At 59.3% G+C, this 17,829-nt stretch overlaps 1 protein-coding gene across 4 annotated transcripts; it reads right to left on the bottom strand.

The window, feature by feature from the left end:
• Positions 1-1,567: 1,567 nt before the first annotated feature.
• LHX4 (LIM homeobox 4) lies at positions 1,568-17,829 on the bottom strand. 4 transcript variants are annotated; one of them, XM_039556534.1, is made up of 6 exons: positions 17,647-17,829; positions 8,125-8,296; positions 4,892-5,094; positions 4,560-4,714; positions 3,915-4,086; positions 1,568-3,824 (listed from the first exon to the last, which is right to left on the bottom strand). In XM_039556534.1, exons 2-6 carry the CDS (start codon positions 8,187-8,189, stop codon positions 3,427-3,429), a joined length of 993 nt encoding a protein of 330 aa, XP_039412468.1. In that variant the 5' UTR covers positions 8,190-8,296; positions 17,647-17,829; the 3' UTR covers positions 1,568-3,426. The 4 variants fall into 4 exon arrangements, with proteins under 4 accessions (XP_039412468.1, XP_039412466.1, XP_039412467.1 ...); XM_039556532.1 differs by lacking the exon at positions 17,647-17,829 and adding an exon at positions 14,269-14,508; XM_039556533.1 differs by lacking the exon at positions 17,647-17,829 and adding an exon at positions 10,047-11,153.

Below are 17,829 nucleotides of genomic sequence, written 5' to 3'. Positions count from 1 at the left end.
TTCATGATCTTCTCAGCTGGCCAAGTACCCAGAAAGTGGGAAAAATGTGCCTCATGGCCATGCCTGAGTGCTGGAGTGATGTGGGGTGATCATGGGGGTTAATGCTTCCTCATGAGCATCCCGACTTGGCCCATGAGATCTGCCAGGGATGGGTTTGTGCTGTGGGGCAGCTCCCAGCTGGGAGGGAGGCTGCTGCAGTGGGTGGGTGCATGGCCACAGGAGACTGTGGCTTCCCTGTGGGATATCGCCATGAGTTTGCTTTTCCCAGACAAGATTTACAGCCCGGGGGGAGCAGAGGGAATCTCCAGCGCTGTGACAGGAAGCCACTTGCCGTCAGGTTCTGCAGCACATCCAGCCTCAGGAAAATAAATGGGAACGTTCCCGTGGCTGAGGCCTGGCTGGGCAGCAGGCTCACGTGGGTTTTGGCCCCTCACAGTGTCTGTGGCTCGTGCCAGCGTTCGCTGATGCTGACAAAGTTGCTGCGCTGGCTCCAGCTCCGCCCACGGGCCAGGCCGGGCTCCATGATGGGGACACAGCGGCTTGGGCAGGTTATTTTCCATTAGCTTAATATTAAGCAAGGGCCCCCCGATGTCTTGTGCTCCCCTTGCCCCTGCCCAGGGGAGCTGCAGGCTGGCAGTGGCCGGGCTCATCACAGCCTGGCGCTTTTGCATCTGGATGCAGATGGAGCAAAGACGCCAACCCCAATGCTGGGGTCACGCTGACTTCGTGAGGGAGACGTGGTGGCACCAAGGTTGGGGACAAGCAAGGCCACCCCTGTGCAGGGCCATAATGCAAAGCCACTGCCTGGCTTGATGGACATGCTGGGCAATAAAAAATCTCTGTGAAAGCCAGGATGAAAAGCAGCAGCCATGGTGCCGGTGCTTTCAGAGAGCACATTTGGGGCCCGAGCGCTCAGCCCTGGAGATGTTTATAGCACTTTAGGTCTGTTTGTGAGGTTGGAGCCTTTCCAAAAAAAAGAAAGTGGGGGTGGGGGGGGAGGAGAGAAAGACATATATTATTGTTTATAATCTGCTTTATTCAGCCAAACCTTTCCCCAGCAGCCTTGCGGATTGCTGTTAAATCCCTTGGTGCCTTTAACTACCGATACAGAAAGTGGTTAATGTGCATTCGCCCTAAGCTTGGCATCTACTCCAGGAAATCACTTTAATTGAGAAGCATTAAATGTTAAAATGATTAAAATATAGAAAGCCAACACACCGGTGCCCATGGAGGGGCTTGGACCCCCCCGCACCACCTGCCTGGCATGGCCCTTCCATCTCACCTGTGAGGTGCACAGCCAGGCACCCACCGTCCCTGCTGCGTGGTGCCACCGTGGGGTGCCGTGTGGCAGTGATGGAGATTCCCACCCCAAACCTCGCTGTGGCAGCAAAAAGCCAGGGCACGATGACCAGTGTCACTTGTTCCATCATCCAGGGATGTCAGTTCCAGCACCCAGACACGACCCCAGGAATCCTGACCCCAAACAGCCAACGGTGCCAGAGCAGGCGATGCCAGTGGTGACCACTGCCCTCCCACTGAGGAAGAAAATCCCAAAGACAGCAGCTGCTAAAGAGCATCCCGAGTTTATTTGCCATCGCTTTCCCTCGCGGCAGAGGGGGTGACTGTACACATCTCATGCCAACACACCAGAGGCAGGGTACAAAAGCAACGCCCTGGGCCCAAATTTGGGGGCAATTTGGGGGGATAATTTCTCCCCAAGACACGGCAATAAATAAGGTTTTATTCTTTAAATTTTATTATTGTTATTATTATTTATTTTGTTGGGTTTTATTTTTTTTTCCTTTTTATTCCCCCAGGAAACAAGACTCTCACTTTCTGGAACTGTACAAAATTTACACAGCGAGGGGAGGGGGCATTTGGCCTTGTCGAAGGGGGATGGAGAGCAGCAGGCACGGCTCTCCCCCGTCCCCCTCCCCACCAGTGCCGGCAAGGCCGGAAGCTTGGCACAAAGCAGCACCCAAGGCTGGGGAGGGGAGAGGCACATGGATGCAGCTGGGGCAGCTCCTGCAGCGCCAACTCACCCAGCTGGGGGGGCAAGGAAGGACAAGGAGAGACCAGTGATGTGCTTTCTTGTGTGGCTTTTTTTTTTTTTTTTAATTTTTATTCTTTTTTTCCCTTTGCTTCCAGAGCCTCCACACCTCTGGAAGGAGCCGACTAACTGGATCCACCCCCAGCCCTCTCTGAGGGGCAGCCTGGGATCATCAGCATCATCCCAGAGACAGACAGGATGGCAAGGACCCCACGGCCAGGGCATCCCTGTACGGCTGGGGCAGAGCTGGGCACCGTGGGCAGAGAGTGTGGAGCTGGATCTTATCCCTGGGGCTGAATGTCTGAGGGTAGGGGGTGTGGCTGTGCTGGGGGAGATGGGCATGTGGGTTTTGAGCAAGGGCTAGTGCTGAGTGGGCCTGGCCAGGAGCAGACCCCATGGGGCTTGCGGCATGTGCCAAAGCCACCTGGATCCTTCCTGGCTGCCTGCACTCACGCTTTAGTGCCATCAGCCCCACAGCACCAAAGGAGGAGGGTGACCTGTACCGGGAGCATCTCACACCCCAATCCCTCCCTTTCCCACCGCGCAGGTGTTTCTGCAGCTGGCGAAATACCCGTTCCCCTATTGCGGAGGAATTTTTTGCAATACCCTCAGAGCAAACGTTGCCCACCTCTCCCGCGCACCCCTCCAGTGGCCGCTCCGCAGGTGCCAGCCCCAAGCACCCCGGCTGGCCCCGCCCTGGCACGGCTTGGCCAGTGGGCATCTCGGGCCGGAGGCAATGTCTTTAAATTCCTCCCCCTCGCGTGACCGTGGTACAAAGCAGTGATGCTCCTGCGTGCCCGGGGAGGAATCGTGGCCACTTATAAGGGCCAGGAGCAGGCAGGATCGCCCGCGGCAGCATCGCCCCCGGGCAGCGGGGCAATGGCCCTTGCTCGGACGTGTCCCCGGCAAAATAAACCCTTCTACAATATAGACTTCTCTTTCTGCTGAGGCTCCGGGCAGCGCCGAGTTGCGTTTCAACTCCATATCGAAAAATAACTCTTGAAAATAGCAGCGGTGCTCGGCAGAGGGGTGCGGGGCTGGCGCGGGTGCCGGGACGGACTCTGCCACCCCTGATTGTCCTTCTCTCCCTCCCGCCGGCCAGGCCATGGCCGGGACCCCCCGTCCCCAGCGCCGCGGTCCTCGCCGCGCGTCCCGTGCGCCGCCACCTCTCTTGTGCTTACACCCAAAGGCATCCGTGCGCCCCGCCCGAGCACAGCCGCCCCCAGCCATCGCCGATGCTGTCCCCCCTCCCTCCAGCCCTCCAGGGCCAATTCCCATGGGAAATCCTGGAAAGGTCAACCGCCGGCGGGTGCCCTCGGTGGTGCGCTTGCGGGCCGGGGGGAGCGCGGGGGGCCGGGGCGGGGGGCGAGCAGCGCTTAGAAAGGGGGGTGATCCATGTCGTCCAGCCAGGAGCCCGGGCTGGTGGGAAAGTCTGGGTACCCGACGCTGCTCCCCGTGGAGATGTCGGAGGTGGGGCCCCCCCCGGCCATGGCCCGCAGCGTCTGACTCACCCCCTGCGCCCCGTGGGCCACCAGCCCCAGGCTGCCGTCCATGGCGTAGTCCAGCCCGTTGAGCAAGGGCGGGTGGGCCGGCAGCGACGAGATGGAGGACGGCGACTGCGGGAGGCCGTAGGGGCTGCCGTCCCGCAAGTCCTGGTACGTCTGTCCCGTGCCCTCCATGGAGAAGCCGCCGTTCAGCAACTGTCCGCCCGCCACGTCCCCCACGGAGCCGTACACCCTGTTGTTGTGGCCGAGCTCGGAGAGGATCTGGTCTTCTGCCGGGGAGAGGAGGGAGAGCGGAGGTGGGGGGTCAGCGCGGGGGGCAGCCCCGCGGCCCCCCGGCCCCGCTGCGGCGCCGCGCTCACCGCGGAAGCTGAGCTCGCTGTCGCTGACGCCGCAGTCCTCGGCCGAGCTCTCCTTCTCCAGCTTCCCTCCCCCGCGGCTCCGCTTCACGCTCTTGTAGAACTGCCCCCAGCGATGCCGCCCCGCGTCCTTCTTCAGCCGCTTCTCCTTGGCCCGCCGGTTCTGGAACCACACCTGGAGCAGGCAGTGGGGACATCGCTGGCACCGCGGCACCGCGCCACCCTGGCAGTCCTGCATGGCAGCAGCGCCGCAGTCCAGCGCCTCTACAACCCTGCACCCATGAAACCCAGTCCTCCAGCATCCCGGCACCCCTACATCCCGGCACCCTTACATCCCGGCATCCCAGCATCCCCGCAACACAGCATGCCAACACTGGCACACCAACATCCTGGTATGCCAACACCCACACAACCCAGCATCCCCAAACCCCTGCAAACCTGCATGCCAGCACTCCTGCCCCCCAGCTCCCACACCCCCATGCAATCCAACAACCCATCATCCCTGCAGCCCAGCTTCCAGGCACCCAGGTCACGCCGATACCCCTGGCACCCCTGCATCCCCTAAAGCCCAGTGCCCAGGCACCCCAGAGGGGACCCCTGTGCCGCCTCCCCTAGGGGCAGGGTGGAGAGGGGCACCCGCGGCCTCACCTGCACCACCCTCATGTCAAGCCCCGTCTCGGAGGAGAGCTGCTCCCGCACGTGCCGGGCGGGCTTGGGAGAGTTTTTGTAGGCATTCTTCAGCGTTTCCAGCTGCTTGGCCGTGATCGTGGTCCGGGGCCGCTTCGCTCCCGCCTCGGAGTCATCTGGAAGCGAAGGAGGCGGTACCAGCCCCGAGCAGCAGCACAAGCCACTGGGGAATGTCTCCCCAAAACCAGCTGCCCCCGAGCCCGCAGCGACACCTTCCCACGGGCACCCAGGGACACGGGCCACGGCCACCCCTCTGTGCGCCGTGCCCCTCGCAGCCTCTTCGGGGTGCCTACCGTTCTGCTTGGCAGTCTCGTAGTCCTCCTTGCAGACCAGCCGCCCGTCCTCCATCAGGTAGAACTCGTCGCCCGTGGCCAGCTGCCGGCTGCAGATGATGCAGGCGAAGCAGTGGAGGTGGTACACGAAGTCCTGGGCTTTGCGGACAACCTGGGTCGGGGGGATGCCCTGCTGGCACGCCGTGCATTTGGTCCCGAAACGCCTGCGAGGAGAAGCGGGCGACCCTGAGCCCCCTGGCAAGGTGGGGTTTGCCAGGACGGGGACCAGGAGACAGGGCAGAGTTTAGACCAGCTATCAACCTTATTATGCATGACACTTCACACGGCAGGGGTTTATCTTCCTCAGAGTGAGAGACCGGCCTAATGGAGCCGAGGAGGGTTTGATTTTAATGATTCTTTTAACTAATGCTTATAGGCTGCCTGATTTTCCCCTGCAAGGACAGTACATATTTCATCCACATTAATACCAAATAAATTAATTACGCCATCCCGCTGGCATGATGAATCCCAGATTAATGCAGAATGATGGGGCTCTTACACCGTAACGGCGGCCTGACAGGGGCGTGGGGTGGGCTGGTGTGGGGCACGAGCAAATCCGCCAGCACGGCTGCAGGGAGTGTGAAAGGTACGTGAGAGAAGTGTGGCAGCCCCACGCAAGGGGAGGTAAGAACGGGAAGTGTGGAAGGAGCATGCAAGAATGGTGCAAGGAGTTTGCTGGGAGTGTGGAAGCAGCGTGAAAGGAACGTGCGAGGATGGTACGAGAACGGTGCAAGGAGTGTGGAGGATGCACGCGATGAGCGTGCAAGGAGCGTGCAAGGAATGTGGAAGAAGTATGCAAGGAACATGCAAGAATGGTGCAGAAAGTGTGCAAGAAGAGAATTCGGTGAATTAATGGCACGAGGGTGACACGTGCCATGAGAAGGAAGTCGAAAGTGGGTGGACATTCCACTGGTGTTTTCAGCAATGGATGCTGTGGGATCGATCTGGGGCCCATCCCCTCTTCCCACTGGCACCACGGGGGCTCTGCAAGGTCTCCCCTGCTCCCCATAGCAGCCCTAAACACCCCAGGGCACCACGGAGCCATCCTGGTGTTGCAGCAGCCCAGGTGACAAAGCTATCAGAATAAACCTGTCCCCATCTGCTTTGAAGGAGGCAGCACAGCAACACCCAACCCCTTTGGCCCCCCGCCCCAAGGCTGCAGGGGCTGGCAGCGGCATTTGGGAGTGCCCGGGGAGTGCAGCCACTCCAGGCACCTCTCACGGTCCCCAGAGGCCTGAACATCCTCCAGTCGTGCAAAATCACCCTCAAGCCCCCCGGCTACCCATCCCCTCAAGAAATCCAGGGCACAGCCAGCAAAGCTGGGTCTCTGAGACTGTCCCTGAGTCATGCAGGTGTCACCCAGGGATGGGTGGCAGGCACTGGGTATGAGTGGTGCCAGCACAATTTTGGAGTGTTGGAAGCAGAAGGTGAGAAGGAAAAACCTGGTTTTTCTCATTTTCTGGGCTTATATCCTAAAGGGAGAGGCCCTGGATACCTGCTGGGGAGACCTCAGCTCTCCTGGAGTCATCTGGGAGGGAAGGTGGGAGAGGAAAGGAGGAAGTGGGAGAGGAGTGGATAGGAGATGGACAGGAGAGAGGGAAGGAGGGATGAAGGAATGACAGAATGGAGGATAAAGGGAGGGATGGAGGGAGGGTGGGAATGGAGGGAAGGACGAAGGCAGGCGTGAGAGAGGGGTAGGATGGACAGAAGATGCTCTTCTGCTCCCAAGGCTGAGCTGGTGCCCACTCTGCAGCGCCCATTCCACTGCCCACCCACCCCCTCCCTCTCACAGAACACTATAAAAGCCACTTTAACAACTGTCCCAGCGTCCCGGGGGGTTTCCACACCATCCGGGGACAGAGGACCCAGGACAGAGCCACCCACAGCCGTGGATCAAGAGCTGCAATTTGGGGGAAGGAAAAAAAAGACAGAAATCAAAAATGATCTGATCCTTTCCACAGCAGCGCCTGCATTGCCGAGTGCCTCTGAAGCTGGGCTGAAATCCTCACGTTCCCTGCAGGTTCCCCACCCCGAGATCAATGAGCGGTTAAGGAAAGGTGAGGTGCGAGCGCCCAGCTGCTATTGATTGGCACCAAATAATCCAGGCAGGACCTCATCTGAGAAAGTCGCTGATCTTTCAACTCCAATTAACATTGATTACCCGCACCTTTTGGGCGACTATTTAAATGACTTGGAGATTAATAGGCTGGAAAATATCAGAAGCGAAGTGTTATTACCCAGGCTGGAGTGGCCGCTTCGACCGTCTCTGAGAAGGAGAAATCCAAGCTGCATCTTTGGTGCTGATGCCTGATGAGGATCTAGGAGGGCCTGGGGATGGGAAGGCAGGGGAAGTCCCGCCTAGGGACTAATCGCGGTGGCTTGAGGGGAGGTGGGGACAGCCGGTGTGGCTGGCCCGGAGTGGGAGGTGGATTTAGACCCCGAGGGGCAGCGGCTGCCGTTTAGCTGAGCCCCATCTCCTGCATCCAAGCAGTGAAAGGCACCCACCGGCCAGGATCCAACCCCTCTGCTCCATGGCGATCCACAGCCAGCACCAGACCCAGCAAAAACCTTCTCCATCCCTTGGGAAAACTCCCAGATTCCACCGGCTGCCAGGGACCAGAGCATCCTCACAGCAAAGCCCATTTTTAATGGGGAACGGGTTGTCCTGTCTCATGGGAGCAGGGAAATGCCAAGGCTGGGGCATCTCACAGCTCAGAGGCAGCTGCCAACGCAGGCAAATGAGGTTTTCACACTAATGGGAGCAAAAAAAATGGATTTAAAAAAAAAAGAGGTAAAAGGTGAAGGGAGAGAGAAACAGCATCAGCAAATCCCGAGGAGGAGAGCGAGGCACTCGGGAGGAACAGGCAGCGTTATCGCTGCCTTGTGCAGGTTTCTCCTGCCCTCTAGCTCCGAGCGGAGCCGCGGCCACCGGGGCCGCCGCAGGATGTCACCCCGGGGGCCTGAACGCCAGCACAGGGGAGGAGCAGGAGCATCAGGGAGATTTGGGGTTTTCCGATGGTTAAATCCCAACAAGCAGCATTCAGCTTGCAGCCGCTGCAAAGCACCGACATTCCCTTCATTTCCACAACAACAACAACAAGCTGTAGGAAGATTTTGGAGAAATTATGCTTAAAATTTGCTCCGCAGGCAGGGAGATGCTGCTTTTGGGGGGCTGTGCCCCGAGGGGTACTCACTTGAAGAAATCCTCCTTGCAGTAGACGCTGCCGGCCCGGGAGAAGCAGCGGTCGGCCAGCTGCATCTGGCAGTCGGCACACTTGAGGCACGAGCTGTGCCAGTGCCGGTCCAGGACCTTGAGGATGAACTTGTCCAGGATGTGCTGGTTGCAGCCGGCGCACAGGGGGATCTCTGGCCAGGGGGGAGAGAAGAGCAGCGTCAGCCTCCGCAGCCCCCTCGGGGCTCCCAGCCCTGCGCGGGCCCGTCCCGGGGCTGTGTGGGGTGAGGAGCTGCCACGCCTCAGCTCTCCGGTGTCCCGGCGCATCTCCCTTGGCACGCCTTTGCCAGAGGCCGCTGGGACAGCCGAGCCCCCGGCCCCGCCGGCTCCCCCGGCCCCAGACACACACACGCGATGCTTTTCCTCTCTGCACCCCGTTTTTCAGGCCGTGTCCTGCTCGCTGCCACGCTTTCCCTGCCTGCCTCTGGCTCCCTCTGGAACGGCACAGCCCCCAGCCAGGGGCACAGCTCGTCGCCCCCCACGGGCACCCCTGTCCCCCAAGGGCCAGGCTGCCGAATTGACCCAGGGGCTCATCTGTGGGGTCCCAGCTGTGGCCCAGCGGTGCAGGGCACCCCCCCCCTCCACCGCACCAGCAGAGGCTTTTCCAACACGGGCAAACATCCCTTCCCCTCCGCATCCCCAGGGCCACGAGCCACGCGTGCCGGCCACACCGGCCCCTCCAGCAGGTGCCCAGTGCCCCCCTCCCTGCAGTGCCAGGCTGCCAGGTCCCGCGGTCCAACACCCCTTCGGACCCCGCTTTTGCTGCGGCAGGGCCAGCAGGACGCTCCTTGCTTTCTCTCCCATCCAGCCGGGGTGCTTCAGACTCCTGTCACTGGACACGGCTGGAAAACGTGGTCTGAAGCAAGGCCACGCTGGAGCAGAGCAGCAGGAACCGGGAATATCGGGGCTACTAGCCCCATCCAGCCCGCCCTGCATCCGCCTCTCACACTGCGGGAGGAAGCTTGGAAAGGGCTTTTCCTGCAGCAAGGGGTATCCCTGGCCATCCAGATCCCCACACGACGTCTGCCTGGAGATGTCCAGCTTCCATGGATCTGGAGAGCTGGGTATTCCTTTTCTCTCTGCCCAGAGCTTGGAATATATGGGAGGCACGGTAAGAGTCTGCAGGAGCAGACTGCCCGGTGAAAGCCAGGCATGTAACACTGACCCACACACATGGAAGCAGACGGATTTGGGGGGGGAAAAAGGAAAAAGCGTTAAAAAGAGAAAATATTGAAAAAAAAATCAAGAAAAATAAAAAGAAAAGGGAAAGAAAATTTTAAAAAAGAAAAAATTTTTTGAAAAGGAAAATTATAAAAAAAAGGAAAAATACGAAAAAGGAAAAATATTAAGAAAAAGGAAAAATATTTTTAAGAAAGAAAACAGATATAGAAGAGAAAATGTTTTCAAAAATTATAAAGGTAAGAAATAGATAAAAAATGAATACGATAAAAAGGAAAAATATTTTTAAAGGAAACAACATTTAAGAAAGAAAAAATTCACAAGAAGGAAAACATATTAAAAAAAAGGGAAAGGAGGAAAGATTCAAAAAGGAAAAAGGAAAAAGGAAAAAATAAAGCAGAAACAACAACAAAAAAGAAAAAATAAAAGAGAAACAAAAAACGTGAGAGAAGAGAGGAAAAGAATGGAATGGTACAAGGGAGGAAAAGAGGAGGAAAAAAGAAAAGGGGGGAAGGGAGGAAAAGGGGAAAGGGAAAGGGAGAGAAAGAGGGGAAACAGGAAAGAAGGGCAGGGGGAAGAGGAACGAACGGGCAAAGGAGGAAATAAAGGGGGGGCGGGGAAGGAGGAAAAGACCACAGGAAAATCTCATATTGTTACAGCCTCAAACAACATTATTTCAAAATCCTTTGGGGTCCTGCCACGTACCTCACGTGAAGGCACCTTATTCCACCATTGCCCAGGTCAGACAGCTACAATCCCAGTGCCCTTCAGACCGCAGTTACTGCTGGCATTCAAGCCTCTGTCGCATTAAGACATTATTATTTTATAAATGAAATTTTTAAAAATAATTCTACAGCTTCTATAGGTCCCTCTTTCCCTCCTTGTTTGGGACCACCTGGCTGCTTCTCTCCCGTCCCTCCACCACCGCGGCTTCAGGTCGGCACCAGCTACGTTTTCCACGCTGGATTTGTTAAACCCGTTTGAGAGCAACGCGAACGCCGCTGGCACCGGCGGTGGCACCAGCACAGCACCAGCCCCAGGAAATCCTCCTCGGTTACTTCACGAACGCGTGGGCACCTTCAGGAAGGAGGTTTTATCTCCACATGATTATTGATGTAAACACGTGTGTGTTTATATGCACCCATCCTGCACTCTGACGAGCCAGCGAACAGCTTTCCCATTCCTAAAAGCAGCAACACTGCTCAATTTCAGCAAGAGAACAACTGCAGCCGGGAATACAATATCTCCCTTCCAATTTCAAAAAAAACGTGTTGTTTTTTTTAAGAGGAGACCGACTTTCCTTCCAATTTCGCTGTAGATGTACGGCACCAACCTCACGGACAGGTGTCTGTGTGTGCAGTGACGCCCGTGTGCACACGCAAGGATGATAACAATAATAACAATAAAAATAATAATAACAACAACAATAACGAAAAGGTGAGCTGCCAGGGGAACCAGGAGATGTCCCTCTGGTTTGCAGAGGGAAAATATCTAAAATTCAAGCCCTGCACCCTGCTTTGTGCTTTGCCAGAGGCAGCTGCCTCCCTGCCTCGCATTTATCACACTCGTTTTAACTGAATTATTTTATAGAGCAGGAACAAAGTTAATGGATACAATTGGTACATCAGGAACGAGGCGCTCCCTCGCTGGCTTTGCCCACCGGCATCCCCCGGCTGTGCGCACAGGATGCTCCGCTCCCCTGCTCCGCGGGAGGCACAGCCGCGGGGTCCCCCCTCTCCACCCGGGGACCACCCGGACGATGCAGCAGCCTCAGCGGAAACCTTGCCCCGCGGGACCTGCGGGGGTCGCCCCCGGCCCGGGGCGATGTGCCCGGGAGGGGACCGCACCTGGGCATCCCTGCCGCCCGCCGGGCGGGATTGGGCCGTGCCCCACTAATGCCCGTGGGCAGATCCGCAATCCCCCGCCTCCCCACGGACCCTCCCCCGCACAGGGACCCGAGCGATGGCCGGGCAGGGCCGCACGGCCCCGCCGCCACCGTGATTTATTAGCGGCGGGTTCGTCTTCGCAGCCCCCCCCCGACGGGAAAAATTAGAGAAATAACGATGGAAACGAAACAAACTCGCCGGTGGCCCCGGTAATCCCTCAGACCGCAAAACCCCCTCTGAAACCGAGCGGGCGGAGACGCGGGGGCAGCGCCGGGGGGATGCGCGCCCCCAGCCCAGCCCCGCCGGGCACCGCGGGGCCCCAACACCGCCCGCTCTGGGGCTGCGGAATGGGTGCCGGGGAATGCGGGCGGAAAACCGGAGCACAAAGGCGGCCCGGTCCGCCGGTACCGCAGCCGGCACCGACCCCAAGGAAGGCACTAGTCCGGGGATTCCTCAAAAAGTCTTTCTGCGGGGAGGAAACCTCATTCCTTCACATGCAAAACCCTTCCAATTCAATTCTCTGCTGCGGGCAAACGACTTTCTCGGCGGCAATTAATCACTCCCCCAGCTCCAGCCCCTTGGCCAGAGCCTGCCGGCACCCGGGCACTGTTCCCACAGGCTTTGGCACAAGTTTTGACTTCGGTGAGATTTGCAAAACAATATTCATAAATAATATTCGTTTTTTTATTTTTAACAATCCCGTCTGCAAGGCTAAGCAAGGTCTGTCGGGGGCGGGGGAGGCAGCTCGGCTCCCCAGAATCCTGCAGAAGAAGATGCTGTAGGACACAGCCTCTGCTAAAATAAGGAGGCTGGTGGCTAAATAGAGAGGAAAAACTGTGATTTAATAGTGATAAAAAATTAAAACGTCAAGGATTTTCTTCACACACACGATGAAATATCGAGGTGCTGCTGGGGGCTGGGGGGACACCCTGGCTCCTTCTTGGGAAGGAGTCCCCTGCCATGGGGCAATTTCCTTCGGCTCGGAGGGGGCTGTGTACTGTGTCAGTGAGGCAGGATCAGGCCCCACATCTGTCACGACATGAAAGCAGGTGGCTGGGAGCTGGCAGCGGCCACAAGGCTCGGGCTGGGCAGCGGGAAAACCACTGGTTTACAGCAGCCCAGCCTCATCTATTTTCTTTCTGCCGATTTTTTTGCGCATAAATTATTATTAATAATAATAACAACAATAATAGCAATATTAGAGATACAAATAGCAATAGTAGTAATAATAACAGTAGTAGTGATGATAATAATAATAACAACAACAACAACAACAATATCTCTTTCGATTCTCTCCTGCTAATTCCTGACATCCATCAGTCAGTAGAGGAATGACAATGTCATGGGCAAGGGAGAAGGGCCAAACCAGGGAGCTATGCTGGGGCGATGCTGCTCCAGGGTGGTTTAGGCACCTCATTTTTTTTCCCAAATCAAGGGATTTCGAGGCCATAGAAGTGACCCAGAGGCCCGGAACCGGCGCCATGACGCGGGATACGGCCGTGGGACAGACTCTGGCTGTCGCCGTCCCTTTCCCTGCACCGGCGCCGGCTCTGTGCCCCTGACTGGGATTTTTCTTTCCCTCTGCTGCGGTGAAAGAGGTTAAACGGGCCCGCCTGCCCCCCTCCCGGGGCTCGGCAACGGGACCGAAACGGGGGATAACGGGGACAGGCCCCACAAAGAGCCGCGGGCACAGACACCACCGAAAAACACACGGAAAACGAATTCCAGCCGCTCGGGGGGCGGGGACCGTGCGGGGCACGGAGCGGCGCGGGGGCTCCGCGGGGCAGCGGCCAGGGGTGAGGGAGGAACCTGTCCCGGAGCGGACACCCCCGTGCCCCCCTGTGTCCCCCGAAGTGCGGCCGGACCCCGGCCGGGCTGTCCCGCGGCTCGGGCCCGCCTCGCCCCTCCTCCGCCCGGGATCCCTCCCCTCAACTTTCTCGGTGCTGCTGGGGGGGGGGCGAGCATCGCCCTGTTGCCCCCGGCGGGGTCCCCCCGCTCCGGGCCCGTAGGGACGCCCCGGGTCTCGGGAACCGTTTGCAAACGGGGGGAAATAAATAATAATAATAATAATAATAATAATAATAATAATAGCAATAACAACAACAACAACAACAGCAATGCCCTCGCAGGCGGCCGCCGGCGGAGGCCCCCCCGCCCGCCCGCGCAGCCCCAGGGCGCACCGGGCCGGGGGCTCACCGGGGCACGGCCGTCCCTATTATCCACGGGGGGCATCCAGAGTGGTGCGCGTGCCCACGGGATGCCCCCGCGTGGGGCTCGGCCCTATAGGAACGGCGGGGCTGACGGCCCCTATGGCTCCCACGCAGCTCGGGTCCATCACCCACCGTGGGGTCCATCCACCTGTGTGCGCACACCCCAAGCCGCGCCTGTGGCACCCCCACGGACGCGCTACCTGGAGCTGCAGGGCAGACACGCGGCCGTACAGACACACAGGTGATGTTTGGATAGACACGGATGCGGCGGCATCGCTCCAGGGGCCGCGCGGCGCCCAGCCGGGCTCGCCATCCCGCTAACACGCACGGCCCTGGCTCCCTTCCCACCGCCGCCGCTCGCCGCCTGTCGCGATAAACGATAGAAGCGCGGTGTCGTGCGCTGCGGGCCGAGGATGCGCGGGGCGGGCGGGGGCCGTGGCCGTACTCACACACACTTACACACACTCACACACTCACACACTCACACACACACTCACATACGCTCACACACTCACACACTCACACACTCACACGCTCACATCCACACACGCGCTTGCACACGCACAGCCGGAGCCGCGCCGTCCTCCCCGTCGGGGCCGGGCCCGCATCGCTCCGCACGCCGCCCGCGCCGCTGTCCGCCCGCCCCGGAGCACCGCTCCGCATTTTCACGTCCATGAACGGTGCTACACGCTGGGAAAAATAAACGGAAAGTGCAGAACCGGGAGCGACCGGGAGCGGAGGCACCTGCCCACCCGCAGGGCGCTGCCCCGCCGGCCCGGGGCCGCCTTTGCGGCAGGGAGCGAAGGAGGGAGAAGAGAAAAGCGTCCTTACGTTGCACCGGCACACCGAGGATCTCGGGAAGCCCCTTGACAGCCCCTTCGGCAGCGAGCGCGGAGCTTTGCATCATTTTATTGGCCCGGGGGGCGGCGGAGGGGAGAGAAGAGGGGCGGGAGAGCCGCGGGCCGCGCCGGCGGAGCCCGGCGGCGGGAGGTGGCGCGTCCCGGTGCCGTGTCCCGGTGCCGTGTCCCGGTGCCGTGTCCCGGTGCCGTGTCCCGGTGCCGGTGCCCGCCGGTGCCGCCCGCCTCCCATTCATTCCCCTGCGGGGAGCGCGCCTGACGTCACCGCCCGCAGGGGGGCGGGGGCGGGCCGGGCCCCCCGCAGCCAATCACCGCCCGCTCCGCGCCGCCGGGGGCGGGGCCTGGCCCGGGGGCGGGGCTCGTGCGGGGGGCGGGGCCTGCGGGGAAGGGGCGGGGCCCGGGCCGGGCCGTGTCCGGCGGTGCCGCTGGGGACAGCGAGGGAAGAGCCCAAGGCCGCGGTCGCGCTCCGCTCTCGGTGCTCAAGGACCTTCTCCCGCTCCATGGAAGGCGTTGGCGAGTCCCCGGTTCGGGCGCACAGCCCCAGCCCTGCCCCTCCTGCCGCTGGGAATGGAGGCTTAGCCAAGGGGCACTTGTCTGGCTCCGGCGGACACCGGCGCATCACCATCCCGCGCCAGCATGAGCTACTGCCCAGCGGCTGTCACCCCGCCATGGCAAGCTCTGCTTCCACAGGTCGCTGTAACACATCTCCGGGGCCTGTCCCAATGGTGCCTCTCCAGGGACACCTCTGGGCATGGAAAGAGCCAGCCCAACTCCGCGGTGCTGCAGTGTGCCCAGCCCGACAGCCCGCTGGCCGTGGTGGCACAAGGGTGGCAATGCCAAAGACACAGGGCAAAGGGCTCGGCGTGGCTACGGCTTCCGTGAGGATCTCCATGGCGCTCTGCTGAGGGAAAACCCTGAAGCATCCCAGCCCACAGCGCCAGAGGGAAACCGGTGTGGTGGTACCTGGCAGCCAAGGGCTGAGCAAGGAAACTCACTGAAATGGAGCTGCAGTTAGAGTGGGCGCCTCGAGCATCACCCTTCCTGATGCTCACCGTGTCACCAGCTCGGGGACAATGGTGCCAAACAGCCCCGATGTGCTGGGCCATCCCGCTCTGCCCAGAGCACCAAGCAGGGTGAGACCCCCGGGGCGGCACATGGCAGTTTCTGGCAGGGGCGGGAGGATGCTCACCCAGCCAAGAGCACAGCCACCCTCAGCTCACGTGTGCTCATGCCAAGCCTTCGTTTCCACACTGAAATGCAAGTTAGGAAGAGGCTTTTCCCACCTGAAAAAACCTGAAACCCTCCCCTGCCAGGAAATGTACAGGTGGGGCAAGCCAGCAGCTGGGAAAAAAAGCTAAAAATAAAAGTAGTAAAAGCTAATAAATGTATTAAGCCTGATGGTTCCTTACGAAAAAATTGAAGTTTTTCTTTGAGATGCTGGGGTTTGACCCCCAAAGTTTCATTTTTAGGAGCAAAACCCCGTCCAGCTCATCTCTCACCTTGGAGCAGGGACCGGTGTGTGCTCATTGCACGAGTGAGCTCACCCTGCAGTTCAGCGAACACCAAAATCTGCCTCCCACCACAGGGAGGTGAATCCCACCCCACCCCATCCCCTTCTCCCCTAAATCACGCTCCAGCCCTTAAGTGCATTAAGCACAGCCACAGCCCCGCCGGCCCCGGCCACCTGCGCTCCGCAGCCCCTCGGGGCAGGGGCCACCGTCCCCCCCCGGTCCCCAGCCAGCCGGAGTGTGGCTCCCAACACGCAGAAAGGCAGGTCCCTAAGGCAGATTTACGGGAGAAGTTTAGCCGGCCGCGCGGACAGACGGACAGACGGACGCACGGACGCTGCCCCATCGCCTCCCTGTCCCGCTGCTTTGCATTTCCAACCTATTTCCCTAATTATTCCACCGCTGCTGGGAGTCATCGCGGTCTCCCAGCTCTCTGGCACGCTCTGATTTATCTCTCAGCCGGGATAACAGCTCCCCCCCCACCCCCTTCTCCTCGGGGAATTCAATTTTCATTCATTTCTCTGCTTTGCCAGATTGATCCAGCCCCCTCTGCCCTGCTCTGGATCACTCATGGAAGTGGTGAGCGGGCAAAGGGAGCCACGCAGCACCGAGCCTTCACCTTGGGGAAGCATCGTGCTGCCGGGGGGGGGCTGCCACTACCAAAAAAAACACCCCACCAGCATCTTCCCCGTGCTCGCTCTCACATCTTCCCAGTGGAGCCTTCATCCCTTCCTCTCCTGGTAGCATTGCTTTGTTCTCCTCCATCCTTCCTGCTGTCCATCTGTTCCTTATGTTAGTGGGGTGGTTTTTTTTGGTCTCTTTAGGGGCTTTTTTAGATCACTTTGGGTTTTTTGGTCTCTTCTGAGTTTGTTTTTCCCATCTCACAGGAAGGAGAGGGTGGCTGAGATGGGCATGAGCTGCTTGCCCAGCAAACCCCCTCTGTGCCACCCGAAATGCTGCTGGGTCCTGGTGGCACCCAGGGAGGGGGGTTATATGTGGTGGGTGTGAAATGCCCCCCTCCAGGCTTTCTCCTCCTCCCAGAGCAGCCCGCAGAAGGGTGAATGTCACGATTTTAATCAGGTTGCGTTTCTGGGGCAGTTTTGGGGAGCTCTGGCCCCACACAGATGCCCTGCTCCCTCCTCGGCATTGCCTGAAGCCCTGCAGCCAGATGAAGACACGAGCAGCACGAGGCGATGATGCAAAACTCACAGACGAGCAGGGATGGTGTTCCCACACCTTCCCTGCTGGGACTGAGCGTTAATAAAATGCAGGTAAATCCCAAAGCCTGTGACAGGACACAGACCCAGCCTCCCCTTGTGTGCCCCAGCCCTGGGCACATCGGAATTAGGGCTTGGACACCGTGTCACCGAGGGGGACATCAGCTCCCTGGTGCAACAAGGGGGTTTCAAGGCGGAATTGGGGAAAATATAAAGGAATATGAGGAAATATAGGGAAAAAACACTCCTGGCTCATGCCTGTGGGATGCGAGTGCAGCTCTGTCCCAGTCAGCAAACCCCAGGCAGGTTTGGGGGTGCCAGGGAACTGAGGCTTTGTGCTGCCCACGCAGCGAGTTTGCCAGGTGCTAGCCCAGCTCCCGGAGTCCCCTCGTGTGACAAAACCAGCCCCCCCAGACCAAGGGGGGAACATCCTTGCAGGTCCAAAGCTGCCACAGCCACCTTCTGGCATGAGGCCACCTCCCCTCTGGGCAGCATCGGCTGTAGCGCCCCGAGCCCCCACTGCTCCCCACCTCTGAATTATCCCAATAATTGCCCCCTCCCACACACATCCCTATCGCCAGGACCGGCCTGCAGCGAGCACAAGCACATCGAGACCCGGGTACTCACCAGCAGCCAGGGAAAGCCTCTCCCCTCGCGGGCAGGGGCGTTGCTAATTGTAATTGAAAATTAATCGGCGCTCAGAGAACCCCCGGTGATTTTATGGCCGGACCGTGGGTGGAGAGGGAATGCCGGCGGAGAAAGGCTCTTCCCTGTGCCGAGGAGGGAAAGGGAAGAGGTGCAAGGCTGGAA

This window comes from Corvus cornix, chromosome 8, assembly GCF_000738735.6.
Source record: "Corvus cornix cornix isolate S_Up_H32 chromosome 8, ASM73873v5, whole genome shotgun sequence".
Lineage (NCBI taxonomy): Eukaryota > Metazoa > Chordata > Aves > Passeriformes > Corvidae > Corvus > Corvus cornix.
This window is presented reverse-complemented; position numbering and strand designations above follow the sequence as displayed.